This window comes from Neltuma alba, unplaced genomic scaffold (assembly GCF_004799145.2).
Source record: "Neltuma alba isolate B1F8T4 unplaced genomic scaffold, ASM479914v2 tig00011573_pilon, whole genome shotgun sequence".
In the NCBI taxonomy this organism is placed as follows: Eukaryota; Viridiplantae; Streptophyta; class Magnoliopsida; order Fabales; family Fabaceae; genus Neltuma; species Neltuma alba.
This window is the reverse complement of record NW_021636227.1, coordinates 304,687-331,647: the sequence shown is the minus strand read 5'-3', so window position 1 is coordinate 331,647 and position 26,961 is coordinate 304,687. Positions and strand designations below refer to the sequence as shown.

The window sequence follows — 26,961 nt, the reverse complement described above, 5'->3', positions numbered from 1 at the left end:
GGTTTAAGTTACTGTAAACTGACCCAGCTGAGAGAAAATTAAGGTGTTACAGATGGCGGGAATAATATGATCCCCCACATTGGTACTCCACTCTGAGGAGCTTAACCCAAAGGCAGTCATTGCGTCTAGTAAGGCCCCGCCCCGCCCCGCCCCGCCCCAGCCTCATCAGGTGCGCCTTTTTTGTACGTTCGCCATACGGAGGCCAAGTCCCCCTTCATCCTTCTTTCTACAAACATGTGGCCAAGCTACCGAATGAGGTTTCAGTCCTTGTCTAGTGCTTCCCCCTAAGAAAGAACAGCTCCTTTTATCAATCTCCTAGCACACCTCAGCAAGCAAGAGTTTTGTCTGTCTTATATAGGAGGGGATAGTAGAGACAGCCGACGTAGCCAAGGTATTATGTCCGACAAAGGACGAGCATGAAGTTTCCGGTTTGATAGTCTCTGAAGAGTGTTCTGATAATTAAGTTCGCTTTGTGACACGCTGGTGATGCAGAGGGAACCCCAGATACTTCCCAAGATCACTTGTTAATGTAAACCCCAAGAATTGACTGATCTGATTTTATTTTTAACATCCCGTTTTTCCATTTAAATATCAAAGATGTTACGAGCCTTCATACACATAGGGGTAATAACTAGATGGCTAACCATCTTGCCAAACGCTCAAATGATCTTGCAGGAAATTATTATACTTTTCATCACCCTTCATCTCCAATATTAATAGAGGGAGGATGATTAAGGAAGTTGCAACCTGTCATCCTTTTTTGTACTCTATCCTCTTACGAGATTATCGTAATTCAACTTGGGCCTAATAAAAGACAACCACTTAAATTGAGATTGGACTTGATATCCATGCAAAATTTGAATTTGAATTTTCATAATTAGGTGATACTATTTGACTTAAAAATTCTACAGCATTTCTAATTTAAATATTTTTTTTCTATTATGATAATTTATATATGTCATACTATGTAAATTTTGAAATAACTTTTTTCTCGAAGTTCTCATCTATCTATCTATCTATCTCTCTATCTATCTATCTATTTTATTTTATACTACCTCCAATCCTTAATATAATATCTTATTTGACTTTTATTTTGATTTTAAATATAAAACACCAATCTACTTTGTCTCTCATATTTATGCATATTTTCAAGGTAATCCTTCTAACCATGATAGTTCTAGCCAATACACTTGATTAGCAAAGATATTTTAAGAAAGACAACACTTATTTATTACAAATAACTAATTTAACTTATTTTTTTAATCTCTTCAAATTAGTCAACTAGCTTTTATAATTAAGACCGGAGGTAGTATTCTTCAAATCTAGTGTTCTCCTGTGGATAAATGGATCGGGTTGCTGGATCCCTTAATTTTCACATCAGTTTAGCCGACGACACGCCCTTGCGCTCTGGAAGTCTCAATTTCTCCCATCAGTTCCTCTCGAGGGGAACTCCAGAGAACCTTTTTAATTCTTCTCATCCGCTCTCCCAGTGGCCACTGAGAGGCTCTTTGTTAGCTGTGGAAAAGTAATTAACAGTGTACATGTTTTAAACATATCCAGAAATCTTTTCCAACATCCATAGTTGTCTATTAAGCGATTCTGTATCAAATTTTCTCATTGACTTCATATTCATCTAAAATTTTATTCTTATATACCGGAATGTACATGTACTGACAAATGCACTTGCAAATTTTATCCTCCACGGGGTAGATTTTCTGGTTATATGTACATATAACATATAGACCATATTTATATCAAATTTTTTACATTTTAAAAAAAAAGGCATTTGATCATATGTAATTGAAGAACATGATATAATGGATATAAAAGAATTTGAGCTAAGTATTTGTCATAATATATGTATGTATGTATATCTATATACGAATTACTTAATAAAATCCATGTCTTTCTAATTATTTTATAATTAAACTTTTTAAATAGTAATTTAAATAACTTCTATTTTTATCAAATATAAATCATATTACTCAATCATATTTTTTAAAAAATTAAATTAAAAATAAGATAATTTTTTTTACTGTAAATTCAAACATGCGTGTTGCAGTAATTTTCAGTCTTTGGGTTGTTATGCATCTGGGTCTGACCGTCACGATGTTACATTTTGTAGATGAATGAAATGTTACCATAGTTATGGTCAAAAAGAAGTGTCATTATTTTATCACCAAAAGAGAAAGAAGCCTAATTTTCTTTTTTCATAAATTAACGTTATGAAGTTACCAAACTGAGAGAGATTAATTTATTAAATCCATGACCTTCCCACTTATAAAGGTGTATTTGACAAAAATAACTTTTATTTCATTTGACTTTTGTAAAAGAATTTAGAGTGAAAGACAATGAGTGTAATATGATTTATAGTATCGACTTTAATATTAACTTTAATAAAATAAAATAAAAAAATCAGTCTAACAAGTTGAAATTTGTTTGAATTAGTAAATAATAAAATATTTATATTATATGTTTATAATGTAATAATCGTTAGAAAAAAATTAAAATTACAAAAATAAAAACTGTTATAAATTAAAAGTAATTCAAATTTAAAATTTTTAAACTAAATAATATTACATGGCTGTTTAAAATTATATCCCTCTACATTAAATATATTGCAAGTAACTTATATTTAAAATCAAAACTTCTCCCAGGTAACTGGCATTTAGAAAGTAACCTGCACTTAGAATCAGAATGATAATTTTGAAAGTACAATAAACTAAGGAGAAAAAAAAAGAGAGAAATTTGCGAAAGCCACGTACAATTTATTGACCTTGTAAAAGGAGGGAAAAGAGAGAGAAGGAAAAATGTGATGTCTCAAAATTATAATGCGGATTAATTGCTCAAATGAGCTTTTTCTCACCACTAAACTTGCAAACCCCAGCATTGCAACGTACTAAGCTTTTTCTGTAGTAGCTAGTTTGAGAAAATACCCACCCAAACAAGCATTTATCTTCAAACGACCCACCAACGCGGGCTAAAAAAGTGTCAACATGGTAAGGTAATTGAGTAAAATGACGTTAAACATCATAGTAGAAAGACATCAGTATAAGTTATTACCTTAACAAAAATTGATTTTCAGTACCAAAAAATTTGCTGGAGATGATTTGATAAACATGTCCCCTTGCATTGGACGGAGATAACAACACCTCCCCAGTGATCAATTATATATAAATATAAAATTATTACTATGATTTAAGATGACAGTTTTTTCATCAGAGGGGGTTCTTTTCTTAAGTTTCGACGATGGGCAACTCATCTAATAATTATGTCCTCTGTATATTCCAACACATTTCGAAAAATAAGGCAAACATGATCCCCAAGATAACCTACAGAAGAATTTAAAACACAGTCTTGTGGTAATGCAATTATCTTGTGTATAAGCATAACTCAAGACAAAGCGCAAGAACCAGGCTAAGCCGAAAGTATCCAAAATTGTCACCTAGAAAATAAAGAACAGCACCATCAAACAAAACTTTCCCGAAAATAGATCTGAAACTGCAAATTAAATTAAGTTCTAGATGTGAGGAGCCGCATCTACAAAGCAATTTCACTCGTCGTCTTCTTCATCATCTTCATCAGCACCAGCAGCTGAGTTGAGAGCCTGCAACCGTGCAATCAACTTAGCCTTCCTCTCTTCATAGGTCAGCTTCTTCAAGTTGTACCTGAAAAGCCATAAAATAAGATACTTAGCGACTTCCTTGTACAAAATCAGCAGACTGGTTAATTGGATAGATTATATATATACCAAAGACGAAACAAGTGAATTAGTTATTTTATTCTTTTTACCTTTTATGTTCCTTAGGTGGTTCCTTCTCTGATTTCTTTGTGGTCGGGTCTCCACGAATGGCAGCATGGACCTTCTTATACATCTCCTCAAGACCATCAGGCTCTAACCGTCGCTTGATATATTCACTGAAATGCGACTGGTATTTCTCAGGCTCATCTTCCATCAGAGTCTGAAATATTATTGCATGCAATGTCACACTATTATCTTAAATATCCCTAACAACAGGCACTAAGGAAAGCCCAATGGCAAGGGCATCACGTCTTTGCACTTGCCTTCATATAAGCAGCAACATGGCCACCAAAGATATATCTACGGTGAACTTCAGGATCAAGCTCCTTCTTGTCCTTGTTGAAACCAGCAAACCTTTTATCACTGTGAGGAATATCCAGACCCCCATCCAGTGCTCCCTGAAACCCAATATCTTATTAATCAATGACATCCTGCCTAATAAATATAGTCACAGCCCACCCAAAGGAGGAGGAGGGGTAGTAAAATCCAACAGGACCCAACAGCAAGAATTAACTACGGAAATAGAAGTGGTACCATAATCGTAAAAAAAATGTTAAATTAGTACCTTGAGGGCACCAAATACCCGATTGCCAGTGGTAGTCTTTATAAGACCAACATCAAGGAGAGCACGGAAGGGCCTCCTAGTCTCAGCAGGTTCAACTGAAAAGTCCTCCCCAGTTGCCTAATAGAAATAATACAACCAATCATCATATTCATATGGTTATAAATATAGAGAGTATTTGTAAATTAAATCCATCAATGAATACCTCAACATTGCCCTCATACTCCTCCTCCATTTCGAGCATTTTAAGGACCCGACGGGCCAAAAGCAATCCAGTGCAATAAGCTAGTAATTATTTAAAGAAAATACATTAATTAAAGGCCAAAACGCTGATAATGGCAAAAGAGGAGTTGCTTGTATAGTTAGTACCTGCTGCATAATTTGTGAGACCAACTTCAAGACCATAGCGTGGCAGCTCATGTGCATAAGCTGCAGCAAGAACAATATCACCAGCAATGCTAGCGGATGTTATCTGAGCAATGATATCCTTGTTTGTCTGTTACAGGATTAAGGTTCACTAGCAAGATGACAATGATACCAAGCATATGTACAGAAATGTAAGCACATGAAATTGGAAAACAACGTCCTCTGCAAGGATGGCAGAAATAATTTAAATGTATTCACTGATCCATTGTTAAGTCACTCATCAACATCACAGACTGCAGAGAAGGATACAAATCGAACCACAAAGCGGTACTTTGGTGTGTTATACTTGTTCTTATCCTGGTTAATCAAACGAATCCTGGCTCGGTAGTCTGTTTTACCCTCTGCATATTTTTCAGTGGGAAAAAAAAGTTAACAAAGAGGAAATACACGAAAGTCATTCAGAAAATACAAACGGAACCTTGATGTATTGCAACATTACCTCTTCTTCTCTTAAATTTAACTTGGTAACGCTTGAAATAGGCCTTTGTTTTCTGAGCCTTGACGTAAGCCTTTATTATATAAAAAGAAACACAAATATTTAACAGTTAACAACGCTTCCATTAAGATCTACCCAAGACCAAAAATCCCGGACCAAGAAATGTGAATTTCAAACAGTAAGTTCTAATGAGGGGCTAAAACACAAAGCAAAAGTCCCCAAACGTCAATATAAACCTATAACTCAAGAACGAATTAGGCGTTAAAGATGGAAGCACAAAACTCGGAGTGCTCAGCTAAGTTATACTGAGCAATAAACTAAACCATATACAACGCCATGCCAGCTCTACCCTAGGCTGAAGTTTCTTGCAGAGACTCAGAACAAAAGCTTACCGTTCAAAAACAGCTTCACAAGAAACCCAACAAAACCTATAAAACTACCATTAACAGCATCAACAGCGAGAACCTAGTCCCAGTGGATAAATCCATATCTTTCGAAACAAACTAAGATTTCTCTCAAATAAAACCCGCGTCAGCTCGCTGTCTCAGAGCTTGGAATCTCAAACAAAACCAGGCATTCAAGCAAATTCAAGCTTCAGCAGAAATGAAAAATGCTTTCAATCGATGTACGTACCATTGAGCCGCGGTCTGCTCCCACAAGAGACAGGCGTAAGGAACGCAGCGGCAGCTACTTAGGTTAAACCATGGAGCTCGAATGAGCTAGGTTTTAAAGGAGATCTGAGATTGATCGACGGCTCGGATTTGTTGCCAGAGGGGGCGCAAGGGGTTTGGGGAATAAGGGTTTATTGGGCTCGGATTCGGGTTAATGGATCGACTTTATAACCCGGATCTCAACCGAAACTATTTGCCTATTTGCTTTTAAATAAATTCACGAAACAAGCAATGCTTTGCTTTTCATGAATTATGATATGCAAAATAAATGCTAATATAAAAAAAACAAATGCTTACAAAAAAAAAGTACGCCATTAATATTATTTTATTTTTTATATTCATTATTATTTAAATCAGATTTAATTCGAGTTAATTTTTTAACATGATTTCTTCTATTTTTGAACCATCAATCTCAATATTATTTTTTTGACATAATATTGATTTTATATCTAATTAAAAACAAGAGGGTATGCTTTTTTGACATAATATTGCTTTTATTTATTTTATAAGCTTTAAAGAGCACTGATTTTAAAAAAAAAAAAAGTTGCAATAAGCACTAATAAATTCATTTGAAGGACATCTATACTTGATTAAAAAAAAGAGAAAATTACAATGAAGTCCCAAAGAAGAAAAATAATTATTGAAAAATTTCAATAACAACCTAAGCAACTTGTAATGATAAATTCGAGAGTAAGGAATAACAACTTCTGAAACTTGTTTTTGTAATTATTTTTTTGTTGAGACCGCATTATAATTCTTCCTAAAAAAATTAATTTGAGAGAATGGGATGGAGGGTGGACGCAATTTATATTCATAAAATTATTTTTTGAGTGAATATATTTATAAAATTATTTATATAATTTATAAAAGTGGCATTGTTGAATCAAGCACCAATTTCATGGTAATATTTTTTTTAAGCAATAATTTTTTTTACATAATGCGAATATAACCGTTATTTTTCATTAGCAATATTCAAAAGATTTTAAGGGAGAATTAGCTCAAAAATAATTGATACACTGTAAAAATCAATCTAATTAGTCATTGAAGTGATTCTACTTTGTTGAAAGTTGTTCTCTCTTCCCATTCATCTTAATTAAGTATGTGAGTGGATTTTCATTTCTATATAGAAGCCCAAAAGCAAATCAATAGTTAGCATTGCCATCCCAATTTTTTAATAATGGCAGGCACTCTTAAAGCTCAATAATAGATAGTAGTCCTTTTAAAGTCCTATAGTGACAAGTACCCTCAAAGCCTTGTAGCAGCTAAAACCTATCAAAAACCCTATGACGGCAAGCACTCTCCAACCCTAGTAATGATTGGCGCCCTTTCGAGGCCTTGTTACAACAGGCATCTTCAAAAGCCCTACAACGACAGGCATCTTCTAAATCTTCATGGAACTAAGTGCTCTAGTTTGTGTGAACGTTCAGTTCCACTTGCATATTTTCCTTGTCTTCTCCCTTGTGAACCAAGTAAAGAAGGGCATGAACACTGTATTTTGTTTAGATGTTTTTTAGTCTTTGGAGCACCCTAGTTCTGTCTTTTTGTGTTGTGCACTTTGCTAGAACAATTACGTGTCATTATCTTTACTTGCTTCAAAGATGAGAAACTCATTTCTCTTACTTATAAACAAGTAAAGAGGGGAAACTATGAACACCATGCTATTTTATCTGGACCAATAAAAAATAATAAATCAAATAAATATAAAACAATAAAAAAATAATAGAAGAAAAATCCTCATTCATTCTTACTTAGAAGCCAAGTTTGAAAAGCCCACATTATGGTAAGCAAAAAAAACAAAAAAATCAAGCAAAAAGATTTTGCCAATAATAAGTGTCAATAAACAAAAAGATAGGTTTAAATGTTGCTTCACCTCAAAATTAGGAAATACAATGTGGTATCATTGAGGAGAAAAGCAAGAAAAACCAAAAATAAAAATAAAAACTCTTTATTTAATATGATTGGCTCTCTAATTGGAAGTATCTTTTAGGGTCATAATTTTCAAAAATTAAAATAAAAAATCACAAACTAAAGATGATTTGATGCTTAAATGGGAAAGAATATTATAAGTCATTATTGAGGAAAAATAAAAAACAAAATTAGAAGAAAATTGTGAAACCCTAGATAAAAATCTATAAATAAGAGAGTAAGGATTGAGGAGAAGACAATTTTTCTCAAAGAAAAAAGGGCAACGTAGAAAATTCTTCTCTCTCTCTTTTTTTTTTTAATTAAAGTTGGAGATTAGGGATGGGCAGATGTGACCGAAACAAAGTGCACTCTATTGTTCATCTTGTTTTTATGGCTAGAGGTTTAAATCCAACATAGTTTGGATTGATCTATTCATTTTCTTTTCATCCCATTTTTTCCTTTATCCTCGCTTTCACCTTTGTATTTAATTATTTATTTATTTATTTATCTTTTCACTACTTTTGTTTTGTCTCCTTATACAAAAATCGATCGTACATGTGTATTCTATTATTTTGACACCTCTCATATACTTTCACATTGATGTGCTTATCTCTCCATAGCAATGTGGCATAAATATATTCTCGTGTGCACTTAGATAGAAAAGCACTCATCTAGATGTTCTCCTCTAGCAACTGTCACTTTGACTTAAAGTGCATGATGTTAAAACCCCATTGTTATTTGTTGACATCACAATTGCCACCTAAACATTGATGGACATTCAGCATATCTAGCTTAGAGTAATAACTGTGGGCATTTTTCTCAATGATGATTTATATCCCTGTTTCTCACATTGTAAGATATTAATCTTTTCTATGAGACCTAACACATTGATGGAATCAATCAAGTTAGTTACTGAAGTTATTCTAATTTGTTTAAAGTTGCTTTCTCTTCCCATCTATCTTGATTGAGTACGTGAGTGGATTTTTATTTCTTTGTAGGAGCCAAAAAATAAGTCAATTGTTAACATTAGCATGTAAAAGTTTCTTACATGTGAAGATTACAAATTTCGCAGATACAGCGGTTATAACATTCCTTACCACCATATATTTTATTTTATTTTTTGCTTTTCATTTGTTGATTGATGATTCTATTTTTATTCTTAGTCGGTTTTATCAAGTTGAATGTTACCACATTTTAATATAAAAATGGCATAATGCAATTCAAATAATTAATCACATAACTATTTTATTCCATTACATATGAAAAACAACAAACTTTGTTGCATGATGTATTTACTAGGCAACAAGTTGAGTTAAAAATTATACTTTGTTGGAGTTTTAGTGGGTGAATGTGTCAAAAGAAGTCTCATATTACTCAAAATTGAGAAAGCTTTAGTGCTTACTAAAATGTGAGCTTGAGCCAATAAAATGTTTGAAAAGAGGAGTCTTTAGAACTGACAATTAAATATGACTGTTAAAGCATTTATGTGTTTTAATTAGTTAGTTTTATTCTTCCATTAACCAGATTTAATGGCCTTAAAATGTTTTAGTTCACCTCAATTAATTGTTTTAAAAACCGTCCTTTTAATTGTCATTAAAATCATCTTTAACCACTACTATGGCAGCCCAACGGTTACATATCATTTGCCTATAAAAGGCAATGCGTGGTGCATGGTCAAGGTGCGTTGAGTTCTATCCCCGAGCTCTCCTCCTCTCTCTCTTCTCCTGAGTTTTAAATTTCTGTTGTTCTGTCACTTTGTTCTACGCAAGAAGGATCTATTTAATCCTGGAGAGTGTTGCCTTTTATTCTAACCTGTGTGGAGGAATAACTCTTAAGGACAGTGTCCTTAGACACGACTCAAACCATATTTTTTTTATTAATTTTTGCCAGTGTTGCCAACAATCTTGAGAGTTATATCACACGAAAGCACCATTTAATTGTAGAGTTAGTTGTTTTAGCACTCATTAGCAACAAAGTGATCATATAAGAAAGCCTCTAAGTTTTGTCCTAATTTAATTTGATAGTTTTATTCAAATCAACATTTTCCTCTTATTTGATAGAAGGTTTGAGTTATTCTTATATTTGTTGTTTATGCCTCATTTTAGGACATTCTTTGAGACCTCATAATAAAGAAGTTAGCCAAATAGGCTGCTCCTTGTCTCTCTAGTAAGATGGAGATGAGAAGGGGTAAACCTCTGGTGCTTGCAGAGGCTAGAGATGACTTGAGGATTGAGTTCTAACTCACAAACCTGGGACACTACCACCTAGTATAATGATCCGAATAGGTGGTAGATGTAAACCTGATAAAAGTATGTGTCGAGGTAGTGAATCTAATGGTGTTTATGGATGAAATTAAGTTATGCAGCACATGCTATATATTTAGATGAGTTATGGTGGTCAAGAACATCAAGTCCCAAATTTTCCTCTTCAAGCATATTCACATAGGACCTTATAGACACCGTATTGCGAGTGGAGTCCGAGCATGAATACCATAATATTGGTAGAAGTGCTTTAGAGAGAGACTAGTGGCAAAAATGACTTACCATTTTTTCAGAGATAATGGACATGTTGTTGAATATGATTAGTCAAGATTGCTTACCACTTACGCGTTTTGGTCTACTCTTTGAGGTACACATATGTCTGTTCTAGAATTTGAACAAGGAGGAGATATACAAAAGAATTGTTGATATAGCGTATATGTTTTTTGGTTTCTTTACCAAGTATTATTTGCTAGTTGAGTTTAAAAGGCATTTTTTTTTGTTTTCAAATTACTATGACATTGATTAAATTCGGCACATGAATGATTTTGGGAACAGAAAAATGTGCTGTTGGGTTTCATGGGTTGGTTTCATGAAATTGGTGTGAGTTTTAAATATAATTTTGAGTAAAACCGTTAGAAACTAGTGAAACTATTTTGAAGTAATGGTATTTTCTTAGTATGAACATTTCAACAATAAAAAAGAAATCAATGAGATGCCAAGTTATGTGTCCTAGATTTTATATATCTACACACAAAATCTTATGAATTGTGCCTTACATGGATGATGTTCCATATGTAGTGCGAATTGAAAGAAGGAAAACGTGGTGGATTTTTATCCATTCATTGATTAAATAATTGTTTATTATCTTTGTTTATGTTACTACACCGTATTTCCGTTAGTGGTTTTATCCTTTCACATTGAAGATATTGTTGGGTTGGTTAATGCATATATTAATTTGGTTTTAATAATTGATAACCCCCTATTATTATTATATTATTTATGATTTATTTCCAAGCTGTTGGTGGATTTATATATCCGCTGGAGGCGTCATTATTATAGTTATCAAATACATCAAATTGGTTTAACCATTTGTAACCTCCTTATAATTCATCAACGTTATCTTTTCAAGACCAAAATTATGAAGTTCGCCGGATGTGGCTACAAGTGCATTGGTGATTAACAAATTGTCATACTAAAACTTTATTGTCGTTGTTCATTATGCAGTGACATTATTTGTAGTATGTGTTTTATATGAGAATGGACCATTTTATAAATGTGACCATATTTATGTGATAACTTTAAGGTTTTTTTCTCGAAAACAAACTGTGTGGATTTTAAATTCTGAAATATGATTCTGGTCATTATGATTTTGGGGTATCACCATATATTTGGTGGAAGAGTCTAATATAATTAGAATTATTATTGAAGAGATACGAAGATAATTTTTCTATATAATAAAATATTAGAAAGTGTGGGGGTACCTGAAATGAAGACAATTTTTCTATATAATAAAATATGTTATTGGAGTTTTAGCAGGTGAGTGTGTCAAAAGAAGTATTGTATTACTCAAGATTGAGAAAACCTTAGTGTTTACTAAAATGTGAGTTTGAGCTAATAAAATGGTTGAGAAGAGAAGTTTTTAGAATTGACAATTAGAAATGACCGTTAAAGTATTTATGCTTTTTAATTAGTCAGTTTTATTCTTCCATTAACCAAATTTAATGGCCTTAAAATGTTTTAATTCACCTTAATTAATTGTTTTAAACTGTCATTTTAATTGTCATTAAAACTATCTTTGATCACTATTATGGTAGCCCAACGATCACATATCATCTGCCTATAAAAGGCAATGCGTGGTGTATGGTCAGGATGCTTTGAGTTCTATCCTCAAGCTCTCCTCCTTTATCTCTTCTCCTGAGTTTTAAAGTTCTATTGTTTTGTTACCTTGCTTTACGTAAGAAGAGTTCGTTTAATCCTAAGGAGTGTTGCCTTTTTTTCTAATCTATGTGGCGGAAAAACTGCTAAGGACAATGTCCTTGGACACAACTCAAACCATATTTTTTATTAATTTTTACAAGTGTTGCCAACATACATTTCATAAGAAAGCCTTATAAAAATATAGTATAAATAAGTCAACAACTTTACAACTTGATTGATGCCTTGTATCTTACATCTTTTCATATGTATACATATTTTTGTTTTGTCCTACATGTGGACAATGTCATATTGTCTTCAAAATGGTAAATCATTTTGGAAGCTCAAATAAAGTCATCTAGATGTTCTCTCCAAGTAACTGTCATCATGACTTATAGTGCAGTTTTATGTCATCGTGATATTTGGAATTAGCTCGAATATATACGTGATGTTAAAACCCTATTGTTACTTGTTGGCATCACAATCGTCATTTGGAATTGATGGATATTCGGCATATCAAGCTTAAATAGTGATGTGATCTCACTTAACAACTCCCTTTTGCTTCAGTGTGTATATATATATCTATGTATATTTTATGAGTGGTGATTGATAGTTAATAATCTTTCATTACGATAATGATAGAAATTTTAGATTTACCTTTTTCTGTGTGATTTCATACACTTTGAATTGTTTAAAATCTTTTGTATTCTTTTCTTAGAAACAATCGTGTTCAAGTTATGACCAGGTAATAACTGAGCATTTTTCTCAGTCATTATTCGTACCTTAGATTGTCACATTCTAAGATATTAACCTTTTCTACTAGACCTAACGCATTGATGGAATTAAACGCGCTAGTTACTGAAGTCATTCTAATTTGTTCAAAGTTGGTTTCCCTTCCCATCCATCTTGATTATGTGAGTACATCTTTATTTTTCTATAGGAGCCTAAAAACAAATCAATTGTTAACACTAGCATCTAAAAGTTTCTTACACGTAAAGATTATGGATTTTGCAGATACAGTGGTTATAACATTCCTCATCACCAGATATTTTATTTTATTTTTTTTTAATTTGTTGGTTGATGATTCTCCTTTTAATTTTTTTTTAGGTTTTATAAGGTTGAATGTTACCCCACTTTAATATAAAAACAGCATAATGTAATTCAGATAATTAGTCACAACACTATTTTCTTCCGCTACACTTGAAAAACAACCAACTTTGTTGCTTGATGTGATTTTGTTTGGCAACAAACTGAGTTATGATTGTATGATTCATAACAAAGCCTTACAAAACTATACCACAAATAAGTCAACAGCTTTACGGCTCGGTTGATGCCTTGCATAGAAAGATTATGGGTTGTAACCAAAAAGAAATACAGCAGTATATCTTACATCTTTTCATATGCATACATATTCTTCTTCTGTCCCTCGTGTGAGCAATTTCATAAGCTTTCAAAATGGTAAATCATTTTGGAAGCTCAAGTGAAGCCACTGAGTTTGGAGGAAGTATGAAAGTCATATTAGAGCCAGGGTTCTTTAGTGGACTCACTTGTGGTACAATCTACACATACGAAGCACAGAACATGTGTTAAGAGCATGGCTTCGGAATGAGCATTTCACACAAATTAGGTGACATCTGTGTATAGTGTGGAGTCTAAAAAATGGTTGCATTCCCAATGTGTAAATAATATTTGTGACAAGAACCAAGATACTCAAGAATTGTGCATCCGCACAAACTAGATGACCTATATCACACCGCATAGAATTTCAGAAAAGAGCTAAAACATTCAGGAATCATCATTATCATAGAAAAAGCCATATTTAATGCTTTTTTTTTGTCATGTTTAACGGTTTTAACCGTCAAGTATTTGGGCCTCGTTTACTTGTCGGGCTTAAACTTCACGGCTGTTGATCTTTTGACGGTTAGACAATGAAAGTCATCAAATAATAAGATTGCAGGGTTGGCCTAGGAGGTTACTATATTACGCATGCGAATAGTGTGGCTTCTGGGTTATTCGATTTCTTTATTATATCTTGACCACAATATTTATGATTTTCTTAAATAAAAGATGAAGTGATTTTTAAAATAACACAAGTGATACCTTTTTGGGATTGTAAAAAGAATTCTCATCCTTGACATTGGTAGATGTGAGCAATGTTACTGTTGATCCGGAAAGATCCACATTGGGGTCTAAGCCATCAATTGTAACGCCAATAGTCGCTGCCTTGTCATCAAAGTTCACAACCTGAAGAAATGTTTAGGATTTGAAAAGATTATAACCCATTTAGTCATCGATTAGCTCAAGCATTGTTGATCATCCATGCATTACCTTAATTCTCAAGTAACTCTTTTTGTTCTCCTGATTTTCCCAAACAATTGCTGATGCAACAATGGAAGTTGGGGCTTTAAGTGTTGAGTTGATATATGTAGCTCCGCTTGATTGTGAGAATAGTTGTTGTAACCAATAGCTGGGAATTCCATAGCTCCTATATGAGTCAAATACAATAGCATCTGGTATCCACCTGTACATCCACACAAAATCACACAACATCGATCTCGTAGCTTACAATTATAAAAATACAAATAAGCACAAAAAGGAAATAAATAATGTCTTACGTACTTTTGGTCATTTATATTTACAAAAAGTGGGGCATAACAAACCATTCCCACAGCATCACTGCACCACAGCGAGAGAGAATATTTGTCATCATATTAATGTTAAATAAGTTGTGAGGCGGCCAAATAATGTTATCAAGCTGACAATGGAGAGAATAGTTAACCTGTTCTTTTCCAATCCCATAAGGAATGCTGCTTCACCCAGAGCAGACAAGAGGGTTCCAAATCCAGCATCTCCTTTCCAAACAGCATACTCACTTACAAATGCTTTTGGACCAGCACGATTCAAAGAATCGAATTTGTTATACATTGAGAAGATACCCTTAGAGCTTGTATAAACATGGAAATCAAACAAATCCGCCGGGTGATCTAATGGAGCGGCGGTAGCGTCACAATTTGAGATTATTTTAATATCAGGATAATAATGCCTAATAGCATTATAAAACTTGAGGTAGTTTCCTAGGTAGTTATACATCCCACAATCCTCATTTCCAATAGCAACATATCGTAGATCAAATGGCTCGGGGTGTCCCAAAGAAGCCCTCATCTTGCCCCATTTTGTTGTGACGGCACCTCTGGCAAACTCAATCCCATCAAGAGCTTCCTATAAAGATTGATGCAAAACAAAATTAATCCAAGACGCGAAGGAATAAGGATTAACTTAAAAGCATTATGGGAAGTTGCCAAGGCTAAGTTATACTTGTACGAAAGGCCATATGTCAGTTGTATTGATTTCTTCATGACGACTAATGCCGGCATTAAACACCCATACAGGCAAGGCACCAAGGTCTTCCGCAAGCTGTTCAAATGTGATGAAGTGTTATGGGAAGTCGACATGTGCGTGTATGAAAAAAATTTAACTTAATAAAGTGAAAAATAATTAAAAAGCACCTACCTGAAGAAACTCCAAAAAACCAAAGCCATCATCAGTCCAATAGCCCCATATATCATTAAAGTGACCGGGTCTCTTCTCCCAAGGTCCAACAGTATCCTTCCACCTATATGCATTTTTCAAGTGATCTCCCTCAACATAAGTACCACCTAATACAATTGAATGGAGGAATGAATTTCAAGGAGACCATAATGAACAATCATTTCAAAGAAGCCTCCAAATATGCCCCACGCTGCAGATGCTTACCCGGGAATCGGAGAAATTTTGGTTTCAAGTCTGCTACCATTTGATAAAGGTCCTTCCGAAATCCATGTCCCTTATGAGAACAAAGAAAGCATAATTGTAGTCATAATAAGCGAAAGAAAGGAATAAATAAAACCAAAATATATTCAAGTGTGCTTCAAATTAGGTTGAGAAGGGGGGAAAAGGTAGGCCTCATTTTTGTCCACATGTTTTCTGCAATGGTAGGGCATATGTTTTTCCTCTATGAGATCTCTTTTTCTTTTTGGGTGAAGCTGCCTTTTTAATATAATTTAAGATATCAATTCAAATATTGCATACATTGTATGTGTCCATAGGCATGGCTGAGACTTGATCTAACCAAATCTCTCCTTTTCGAGTTGTTGTAATTTGAAGGCTTGAATTATAGTCTGATTTTGTGGCTTCAAGAACCATCTCCATCCTTCTCCACTTTGAAACATGTTTTGCGGAAGCCCTACATACACAAATAGTCCATTTTACTTTGTATATATGCTACTTGACGTTTATTGAACATGATAAACATCATAATTATTTTTAGGCAGCGCATCCCGAACCAATAACCTGATGTTGGAAGAAGCTAATTCTTGTCCATTTTCCCCTGTCAATGAAACTTTCAAATCAATTGACCTTGATGAACGAGCAAAGAACACCACTTTATATTTCTTTCCTTGCTGAACATTCTATAAAGGAATGAGATTCATTACTTTAAAGTTAAAATAGTACAATCATTAAAAAAGAAAGAAAGAAAGAAAGAAGGCAAAATCTAATCAAAAGTCAAACATTTTAAGGTCATACCATGCCCCAAAAACCAGGATTAGAGAGACCAACGCCCTGAGGGCATTTCTCGGGGGAGCGACAAAGGACATGCAATTTCACAGCAACCTTATTGCGAGGAAAGGGAGAAGCGAGTTCAGTAGTCACCCGTATATTTGATTCATCTCCAATAATTGTCCATGGAAAGATACTTGAAGGAACCATTGTGCCCCCAGCTTCAAAACCTTTACACAAAAATATACATCCATTTTCAATTATCCTATGCAATATTAAAAAAAAAAAGTCAAAGAGGTAATAGAAGTTCTATAATCACCTCTGTTGTTCACAAGTTCCGCCCACAGCCCTCCAGACCCAGCATGATTAATCTCCTATAAAACAAATAGTTTACCACAAGTACGACGCATAGGAACACAAAAGAATACAGCCTTCAAAATAATTGCGATACATTATTCACCTCAAAAAATGCACCAAAAAAGTGTTCAGGAATAGGCCTTCCAGACTGAGCATCTACATGTAATGCTGCGTCTAGCGCGTTACATTTAGAAGAAACGGCTAATAGCATGAGCAGAAGGGCACATGTTTTGTACGCAGACATTGTTATGTATTACTTAAACACTAATATCTCTATTTGTTTCAACTTATGCTCACAAGTATTTATAACCATGGCCTAGAACTAAATATAGACTTGCTGTTGCTGAGAAACAAATTATTTGATACATCGTTTTCATGTATGCTTAAGAGATATTGTAATACATGTCCTCAAACTATTTATGGCAAATATATCTAACAATCTTGTGTGCTTGGATTTTTTAAGCAATGAAAATCTGCATCTAATTTGATGCTGACAACGCATTTGATGAAAATTTTCGATGGTAATATATAGAATATCCAAATTTTGAAAAGGCCCCAAATAGATAGTGAATAAAATGAAGGGAATTAAATGTGAAGGCTGTAATTTTAAAGTGAATTTCACGGGAAGGCGATAAACAAATCTAGATGACTTTTGAACGGTTAACAAGCTTTTAATTTATTTTGAAAATTTCTGGGATATGTCTGTTATATCTAGTGAAATACTTTTGCATCTCATAATCTTAAAAGTCAAATTGACCTTACGAGGCTATGATTTTGGGGGTTCCTATTTGGTACGTAAAAGCAATTATCTCATTTCTTTAATTTTTCTCCTATTCATTTTCACATTTGGAGCTGTGAAGATGCCCCTATGGTTTCAGTATTTTCATATTTACGCCGTGGTCTATGCCCTTTACGATTAAATATTTATCTCGCAAGCTCCAACACGGGAAAAATTTAGGCCATCATCTCCTTTATTTACAAGTCCAGCCCTCGATCTTGTTAAATTACCCTCAAGTATCTTGAGAGTTGTGAGTAATTAATTTTACTTGTCATATGTACATCACATATACATTTAGGCTTTGACTAACGGGTTGGCTGACAGTGATCGATAGTCGACAACTGTTAACTCCTCACTTACAAGTATTGACTGGTAAATGAACGTAATTTTGAAAGAACGTTATTCAGATATTAATAAGTTAACATTTGCAAATCAAATATAACATATTTATAAATAAAACTTCAAGGTTTACAGGTCAAATAAAATTTTTAAATGTACAGAAAAATGAATCTTTTGGTTCTTCAAATTCGTTCCCTCAACTTTGACTCGGCGCAACTTTGTCCCATTAATTTTGAATTGACTAACACTCAGCTCTAATCTTCTTACATTCAGTAATGTAATCCTTATCTTATAAAACTTATTTTGAGTCATAATTGCATGTCCTATTCTGCAAAAAGAAAAACAAAACTCGACACGATTAAAAAAACAATTGTGGCCTCCCACTCAAAAAAAGTATCTGGGCTTCTTCATCATCTCTAGCTCTATCACCTCCGACGGTGCCTCCTTTCTCTGCTTCACCTTTGGGGTCGGGAAGTCATTAGACGACGACAATGAAAAGGCTTGATGCAGAATCTACACCATATCAACTTAGTACGTTGAACCTGTAACACCTTAGTTCACAGCCATAAATGGAGCCAAAACATATCAAAAGGAACTACATTGCATTTCATTAAGCTTAATAAACCATACCTTGAATAATCACTCTCCTGGGTTACTATTCATTTGGTAACCCCAAAATTTTGCCAACTTCAAAAATTCATAACTATTTCTAGAAAAATCAAAATGAGATGGCTCTGAGTTCTATTCGAAGTTCATTCATTTCTTTACATCATTCCATTCGGGCTCCATTTTGATCTCAAGAACTACTGTTCATTTGGTCAGTTTTTATTTTTCAGCTTTTTACCATAACTTCAAAAATTCATAACTTTCCATACAAAACTCCTAGTTAGGTGATCTACCACTTCATTTGAAGCTTAGGATGTGAGATTTAGGTCCACCAAATTTCACGATTAGATTCCATCATTTGATCATAGAAGTCGCAGCCTCAAAATTGAGGTTTTTTAAGCATTACTATCTCTTTTGATTGCTTTAACTTGTAAAATCCAATCCCCTAACTTCCATTTTTCCACAAGCCATCATACCAACATGTATGATGAATCATAATATCTCCCAAGAGGTGGAAGTAACAGTCCATATAAGCACACGTTAAGTGTACATAACATTACATAATTCCATTCAAAAACCATAATTACATAACATTGGAAAGTTCATATCTGCATGACAATTCATGCATGACAATTCCCCTAAAACCCCGCCACATTCTTTCCTTTCTTTCTTGATCAGCCAGCCCTAGTTGTGTCAATTATATATACAAAGAGGGGTGAGATTGTTAAAAAAAAAAATCTCAATAGCAAAGAACCACAAGTGTAATGTTAGCAGGGCAAGATTGATTCATGCTATACGCAAGTAACATTTTCATGCTTTCATTTATGACATAATGCCATGGAAAGGGAGCATACAATCATACTATTAGACAAATCAACTATACAAATTGTCAAGGCATAAATCCAAGGAGTTAAACGCATTACATCATACGGAACTCAATCGCATCATGGCATAGCACACCTAGCAAAAACAACCACTGCAATTTAGCATTAAGGTTGCAAGTCCTTGCTACCTCTTAACAAGATTTGCTCCTTGATTTTCTTTGCTTGTTCTTAAGCCTCCTCTTGCTCAAATTCAATGCCTTGGATGTTTGCTTGATGATCCTTAGTCCTTGTTCTTCCTTCTTCCTCTTCTTTTATGTTAACTCCAAGAGTAAAACTTCTCCCTCCAATTTTCCCTTTTTTTGGCCGAATTATCGAATTAGGGGGTATTTATAGCCAAATTTTTTGCTCGGTTTTCTTACTTTGCCCCTAGTGACATGTTATAATTTCCTTGTACACTTGTCCCTTGATCTTGTCTTGCCCTCCATGATCATGCCACATGTCGTGCCACCTATTAACCATGTAATTATAAAATAATATTTTATTATAATTTATCTACCTCCAATAATGCCCTTAGACAAATTTTATAATTCCATCCATATCCTCCTCTTCCAATTTGGTGTCAAAATGAGCAGAAAAATTGGAAAAAATTTTATCCCAATAAGCCTTTGCTTATTCTTGTGTATAATTTCCTAATATCGGTTAAATTTTTCCTGGGTCCTGCCTAATCCAGTATTTCTAAAAATTCGTTTCTCTACTCCAATAACTTCCTTTTAATGAAGAGAACTTCACCAATTTTTCTTAAGTCAAAATTTGACCTGTAACTCCTTTTATTCAATTTTTTTCCCAAAATCAGCCTTTTACTGACATAATTTGCCTTTGAATATTTTAAGGCTAACCTCTGTATTTTACAGAGGTCAAGAATAATTTTACAATCTGTAATAACCTCTCAACTAATTTTTCTCATTTTTTAATGGATCATTGAGGCCTCTATATAATTAAAATAATTCAATTTGGCCCATTCTTTCTTAATTAGCCAAACGTACCAATAATTACATGAAATTCTAAAATAAATTATCTTGACTCTTATTTCAACTTTCAGACCTCAAATATTGTTCTAGACTTTTTGTTCTATTTTTCATGAAGTTTTGGAAATTTTCAGGAATCTCGGGCACAATTCTTCAGTATTGCCTTTTATTGACCGGAACCTTTCAAAATGACTGTCCGGTCCCTCCCCGGTTTCCACTTCAAAAGTTGTTCCGTCTCTGTCTCTACTACTCTACTTGGCCCTTGGTTAGTCCTAAGCTCCTTATTTTCAGGGCGATAATTATCAAGATATGACAGAACCTAGATGCAAAATTCTAGTGGATAGGTGTTGTGATTTTGCATTTATATTGTTTTTGTTGGAATGCTAAGTACGAAGGAAGGAGCTGAATCGATATGACTCAGAAAATGTCGAAGTAAGGTGCCTTGTTTCGCTGACTCACTGAAATTATACACGAGGAAGTATTCATCATCTCATTGTGTTGTAGGCGATGGATAGAACCGTTGTGAACACCCCATTTTGTTCAACCCGCAAAAATGAAAATTAGAAGAAAATTGTGAAATCCTAGACCAACCCTATAAATAAGAGAGTAAGGATTAAGAGGGAGATAATTTTTCTCACACAAAAAAGGGAGACAAAGAAAATTCTTCTCTCTTCTTTTTTGATGACAGTTAGGGTTTAGGAATAGGTAACGGTGACCAAAATAGAGTAAAGTCCATTCATCTTGTTTTCACTCTCACTCAAGGAAAGCCTATATTTTTATGGTGGTTGTCACATATGTGAGCCCCGGCAACAATAGCTAGAGGTTTAAATCCAACTTGGTTTGGATTGATTTGTTCGTTTTCTTTCCATCCCATTTTTCCTTTGTCCTCCCCTTAACCTTTGTATTTATTTGTTTATTTATCTTTTTATTAGTTTTGCTTTCTCCCTTTGCGTAAAACTTGATCATATGTGTGTATTCTTTTATTTTGATGCCTATGATATACTTTCAAATTGCTAGACACCAATATTGCATGAATATATTCTTGTGGGCGCTTGGATAAAAAGCACTCATCTAGATGTTCTCTCTCAGTAACTGTTACTATGACTTATGGTGCACTGTTATGTCGTCGTGATATTTGGAATTAGCTCAAATATGCGTGTGATGTTAAAACGCCATTGTTACTTGATGGCATCACAATCGTCATTTGGAATTGATGGATATTCGGCATATCAAGCTTAAATAGTGATGTGATCTCACTTAACAACTCCCTTTTGCTTCAGTGTGTATATATATATCTATGTATATTTTATGAGTGGTGATTGATAGTTAATAATCTTTCATTACGATAATGATAGAAATTTTAGATTTACCTTTTTCTGTGTGATTTCATACACTTTGAATTGTTTAAAATCTTTTGTATTCTTTTCTTAGAAACAATCGTGTTCAAGTTATGACCAGGTAATAACTGAGCATTTTTCTCAGTCATTATTCGTACCTTAGATTGTCACATTCTAAGATATTAACCTTTTCTACTAGACCTAACGCATTGATGGAATTAAACGCGCTAGTTACTGAAGTCATTCTAATTTGTTCAAAGTTGGTTTCCCTTCCCATCCATCTTGATTATGTGAGTACATCTTTATTTTTCTATAGGAGCCTAAAAACAAATCAATTGTTAACACTAGCATCTAAAAGTTTCTTACACGTAAAGATTATGGATTTTGCAGATACAGTGGTTATAACATTCCTCATCACCAGATATTTTATTTTATCTTTTTTTTAATTTGTTGGTTGATGATTCTCCTTTTAATTTTTTTTTTTAGGTTTTATAAGGTTGAATGTTACCCCACTTTAATATAAAAACAGCATAATGTAATTCAGATAATTAGTCACAACACTATTTTCTTCCGCTACACTTGAAAAACAACCAACTTTGTTGCTTGATGTGATTTTGTTTGGCAACAAACTGAGTTATGATTGTATGATTCATAACAAAGCCTTACAAAACTATACCACAAATAAGTCAACAGCTTTACGGCTCGGTTGATGCCTTGCATAGAAAGATTATGGGTTGTAACCAAAAAGAAATACAGCAGTATATCTTACATCTTTTCATATGCATACATATTCTTCTTCTGTCCCTCGTGTGAGCAATTTCATAAGCTTTCAAAATGGTAAATCATTTTGGAAGCTCAAGTGAAGCCACTGAGTTTGGAGGAAGTATGAAAGTCATATTAGAGCCAGGGTTCTTTAGTGGACTCACTTGTGGTACAATCTACACATACGAAGCACAGAACATGTGTTAAGAGCATGGCTTCGGAATGAGCATTTCACACAAATTAGGTGACATCTGTGTATAGTGTGGAGTCTAAAAAATGGTTGCATTCCCAATGTGTAAATAATATTTGTGACAAGAACCAAGATACTCAAGAATTGTGCATCCGCACAAACTAGATGACCTATATCACACCGCATAGAATTTCAGAAAAGAGCTAAAACATTCAGGAATCATCATTATCATAGAAAAAGCCATATTTAATGCTTTTTTTTTGTCATGTTTAACGGTTTTAACCGTCAAGTATTTGGGCCTCGTTTACTTGTCGGGCTTAAACTTCACGGCTGTTGATCTTTTGACGGTTAGACAATGAAAGTCATCAAATAATAAGATTGCAGGGTTGGCCTAGGAGGTTACTATATTACGCATGCGAATAGTGTGGCTTCTGGGTTATTCGATTTCTTTATTATATCTTGACCACAATATTTATGATTTTCTTAAATAAAAGATGAAGTGATTTTTAAAATAACACAAGTGATACCTTTTTGGGATTGTAAAAAGAATTCTCATCCTTGACATTGGTAGATGTGAGCAATGTTACTGTTGATCCGGAAAGATCCACATTGGGGTCTAAGCCATCAATTGTAACGCCAATAGTCGCTGCCTTGTCATCAAAGTTCACAACCTGAAGAAATGTTTAGGATTTGAAAAGATTATAACCCATTTAGTCATCGATTAGCTCAAGCATTGTTGATCATCCATGCATTACCTTAATTCTCAAGTAACTCTTTTTGTTCTCCTGATTTTCCCAAACAATTGCTGATGCAACAATGGAAGTTGGGGCTTTAAGTGTTGAGTTGATATATGTAGCTCCGCTTGATTGTGAGAATAGTTGTTGTAACCAATAGCTGGGAATTCCATAGCTCCTATATGAGTCAAATACAATAGCATCTGGTATCCACCTGTACATCCACACAAAATCACACAACATCGATCTCGTAGCTTACAATTATAAAAATACAAATAAGCACAAAAAGGAAATAAATAATGTCTTACGTACTTTTGGTCATTTATATTTACAAAAAGTGGGGCATAACAAACCATTCCCACAGCATCACTGCACCACAGCGAGAGAGAATATTTGTCATCATATTAATGTTAAATAAGTTGTGAGGCGGCCAAATAATGTTATCAAGCTGACAATGGAGAGAATAGTTAACCTGTTCTTTTCCAATCCCATAAGGAATGCTGCTTCACCCAGAGCAGACAAGAGGGTTCCAAATCCAGCATCTCCTTTCCAAACAGCATACTCACTTACAAATGCTTTTGGACCAGCACGATTCAAAGAATCGAATTTGTTATACATTGAGAAGATACCCTTAGAGCTTGTATAAACATGGAAATCAAACAAATCCGCCGGGTGATCTAATGGAGCGGCGGTAGCGTCACAATTTGAGATTATTTTAATATCAGGATAATAATGCCTAATAGCATTATAAAACTTGAGGTAGTTTCCTAGGTAGTTATACATCCCACAATCCTCATTTCCAATAGCAACATATCGTAGATCAAATGGCTCGGGGTGTCCCAAAGAAGCCCTCATCTTGCCCCATTTTGTTGTGACGGCACCTCTGGCAAACTCAATCCCATCAAGAGCTTCCTATAAAGATTGATGCAAAACAAAATTAATCCAAGACGCGAAGGAATAAGGATTAACTTAAAAGCATTATGGGAAGTTGCCAAGGCTAAGTTATACTTGTACGAAAGGCCATATGTCAGTTGTATTGATTTCTTCATGACGACTAATGCCGGCATTAAACACCCATACAGGCAAGGCACCAAGGTCTTCCGCAAGCTGTTCAAATGTGATGAAGTGTTATGGGAAGTCGACATGTGCGTGTATGAAAAAAATTTAACTTAATAAAGTGAAAAATAATTAAAAAGCACCTACCTGAAGAAACTCCAAAAAACCAAAGCCATCATCAGTCCAATAGCCCCATATATCATTAAAGTGACCGGGTCTCTTCTCCCAAGGTCCAACAGTATCCTTCCACCTATATGCATTTTTCAAGTGATCTCCCTCAACATAAGTACCACCTAATACAATTGAATGGAGGAATGAATTTCAAGGAGACCATAATGAACAATCATTTCAAAGAAGCCTCCAAATATGCCCCACGCTGCAGATGCTTACCCGGGAATCGGAGAAATTTTGGTTTCAAGTCTGCTACCATTTGATAAAGGTCCTTCCGAAATCCATGTCCCTTATGAGAACAAAGAAAGCATAATTGTAGTCATAATAAGCGAAAGAAAGGAATAAATAAAACCAAAATATATTCAAGTGTGCTTCAAATTAGGTTGAGAAGGGGGGAAAAGGTAGGCCTCATTTTTGTCCACATGTTTTCTGCAATGGTAGGGCATATGTTTTTCCTCTATGAGATCTCTTTTTCTTTTTGGGTGAAGCTGCCTTTTTAATATAATTTAAGATATCAATTCAAATATTGCATACATTGTATGTGTCCATAGGCATGGCTGAGACTTGATCTAACCAAATCTCTCCTTTTCGAGTTGTTGTAATTTGAAGGCTTGAATTATAGTCTGATTTTGTGGCTTCAAGAACCATCTCCATCCTTCTCCACTTTGAAACATGTTTTGCGGAAGCCCTACATACACAAATAGTCCATTTTACTTTGTATATATGCTACTTGACGTTTATTGAACATGATAAACATCATAATTATTTTTAGGCAGCGCATCCCGAACCAATAACCTGATGTTGGAAGAAGCTAATTCTTGTCCATTTTCCCCTGTCAATGAAACTTTCAAATCAATTGACCTTGATGAACGAGCAAAGAACACCACTTTATATTTCTTTCCTTGCTGAACATTCTATAAAGGAATGAGATTCATTACTTTAAAGTTAAAATAGTACAATCATTAAAAAAGAAAGAAAGAAAGAAAGAAGGCAAAATCTAATCAAAAGTCAAACATTTTAAGGTCATACCATGCCCCAAAAACCAGGATTAGAGAGACCAACGCCCTGAGGGCATTTCTCGGGGGAGCGACAAAGGACATGCAATTTCACAGCAACCTTATTGCGAGGAAAGGGAGAAGCGAGTTCAGTAGTCACCCGTATATTTGATTCATCTCCAATAATTGTCCATGGAAAGATACTTGAAGGAACCATTGTGCCCCCAGCTTCAAAACCTTTACACAAAAATATACATCCATTTTCAATTATCCTATGCAATATTAAAAAAAAAAAGTCAAAGAGGTAATAGAAGTTCTATAATCACCTCTGTTGTTCACAAGTTCCGCCCACAGCCCTCCAGACCCAGCATGATTAATCTCCTATAAAACAAATAGTTTACCACAAGTACGACGCATAGGAACACAAAAGAATACAGCCTTCAAAATAATTGCGATACATTATTCACCTCAAAAAATGCACCAAAAAAGTGTTCAGGAATAGGCCTTCCAGACTGAGCATCTACATGTAATGCTGCGTCTAGCGCGTTACATTTAGAAGAAACGGCTAATAGCATGAGCAGAAGGGCACATGTTTTGTACGCAGACATTGTTATGTATTACTTAAACACTAATATCTCTATTTGTTTCAACTTATGCTCACAAGTATTTATAACCATGGCCTAGAACTAAATATAGACTTGCTGTTGCTGAGAAACAAATTATTTGATACATCGTTTTCATGTATGCTTAAGAGATATTGTAATACATGTCCTCAAACTATTTATGGCAAATATATCTAACAATCTTGTGTGCTTGGATTTTTTAAGCAATGAAAATCTGCATCTAATTTGATGCTGACAACGCATTTGATGAAAATTTTCGATGGTAATATATAGAATATCCAAATTTTGAAAAGGCCCCAAATAGATAGTGAATAAAATGAAGGGAATTAAATGTGAAGGCTGTAATTTTAAAGTGAATTTCACGGGAAGGCGATAAACAAATCTAGATGACTTTTGAACGGTTAACAAGCTTTTAATTTATTTTGAAAATTTCTGGGATATGTCTGTTATATCTAGTGAAATACTTTTGCATCTCATAATCTTAAAAGTCAAATTGACCTTACGAGGCTATGATTTTGGGGGTTCCTATTTGGTACGTAAAAGCAATTATCTCATTTCTTTAATTTTTCTCCTATTCATTTTCACATTTGGAGCTGTGAAGATGCCCCTATGGTTTCAGTATTTTCATATTTACGCCGTGGTCTATGCCCT

The 26,961-nt window shown here is 34.2% G+C and overlaps 3 protein-coding genes across 3 annotated transcripts; all 3 read right to left on the bottom strand.

The window, feature by feature from the left end:
- Positions 1-3,265: 3,265 nt before the first annotated feature.
- Positions 3,266-5,922, bottom strand: LOC114715024 (60S ribosomal protein L5-like). The gene is made up of 9 exons (XM_028899828.1): positions 5,860-5,922; positions 5,230-5,299; positions 5,040-5,131; positions 4,734-4,860; positions 4,570-4,649; positions 4,368-4,484; positions 4,066-4,200; positions 3,793-3,962; positions 3,266-3,668 (listed from the first exon to the last, which is right to left on the bottom strand). Exons 1-9 carry the CDS (start codon positions 5,860-5,862, stop codon positions 3,554-3,556), a joined length of 909 nt encoding a protein of 302 aa, XP_028755661.1. The 5' UTR covers positions 5,863-5,922; the 3' UTR covers positions 3,266-3,553.
- A 7,518-nt stretch (positions 5,923-13,440) lies between these two features.
- On the bottom strand, positions 13,441-17,114 carry LOC114715034 (alpha-L-arabinofuranosidase 1-like). The gene is made up of 13 exons (XM_028899839.1): positions 16,974-17,114; positions 16,833-16,887; positions 16,541-16,743; positions 16,307-16,425; positions 16,046-16,199; positions 15,731-15,800; positions 15,488-15,633; positions 15,293-15,391; positions 14,757-15,196; positions 14,597-14,653; positions 14,306-14,498; positions 14,078-14,221; positions 13,441-13,536 (listed from the first exon to the last, which is right to left on the bottom strand). The coding sequence occupies exons 1-13, from the start codon at positions 17,112-17,114 to the stop codon at positions 13,441-13,443; spliced, it is 1,917 nt and encodes a 638-aa protein (XP_028755672.1).
- Positions 17,115-22,621: 5,507 nt separating this feature from the next.
- On the bottom strand, positions 22,622-26,295 carry LOC114715033 (alpha-L-arabinofuranosidase 1-like). The gene is made up of 13 exons (XM_028899838.1): positions 26,155-26,295; positions 26,014-26,068; positions 25,722-25,924; positions 25,488-25,606; positions 25,227-25,380; positions 24,912-24,981; positions 24,669-24,814; positions 24,474-24,572; positions 23,938-24,377; positions 23,778-23,834; positions 23,487-23,679; positions 23,259-23,402; positions 22,622-22,717 (listed from the first exon to the last, which is right to left on the bottom strand). Exons 1-13 carry the CDS (start codon positions 26,293-26,295, stop codon positions 22,622-22,624), a joined length of 1,917 nt encoding a protein of 638 aa, XP_028755671.1.
- Between the last annotated feature and the right edge of the window lie 666 nt (positions 26,296-26,961).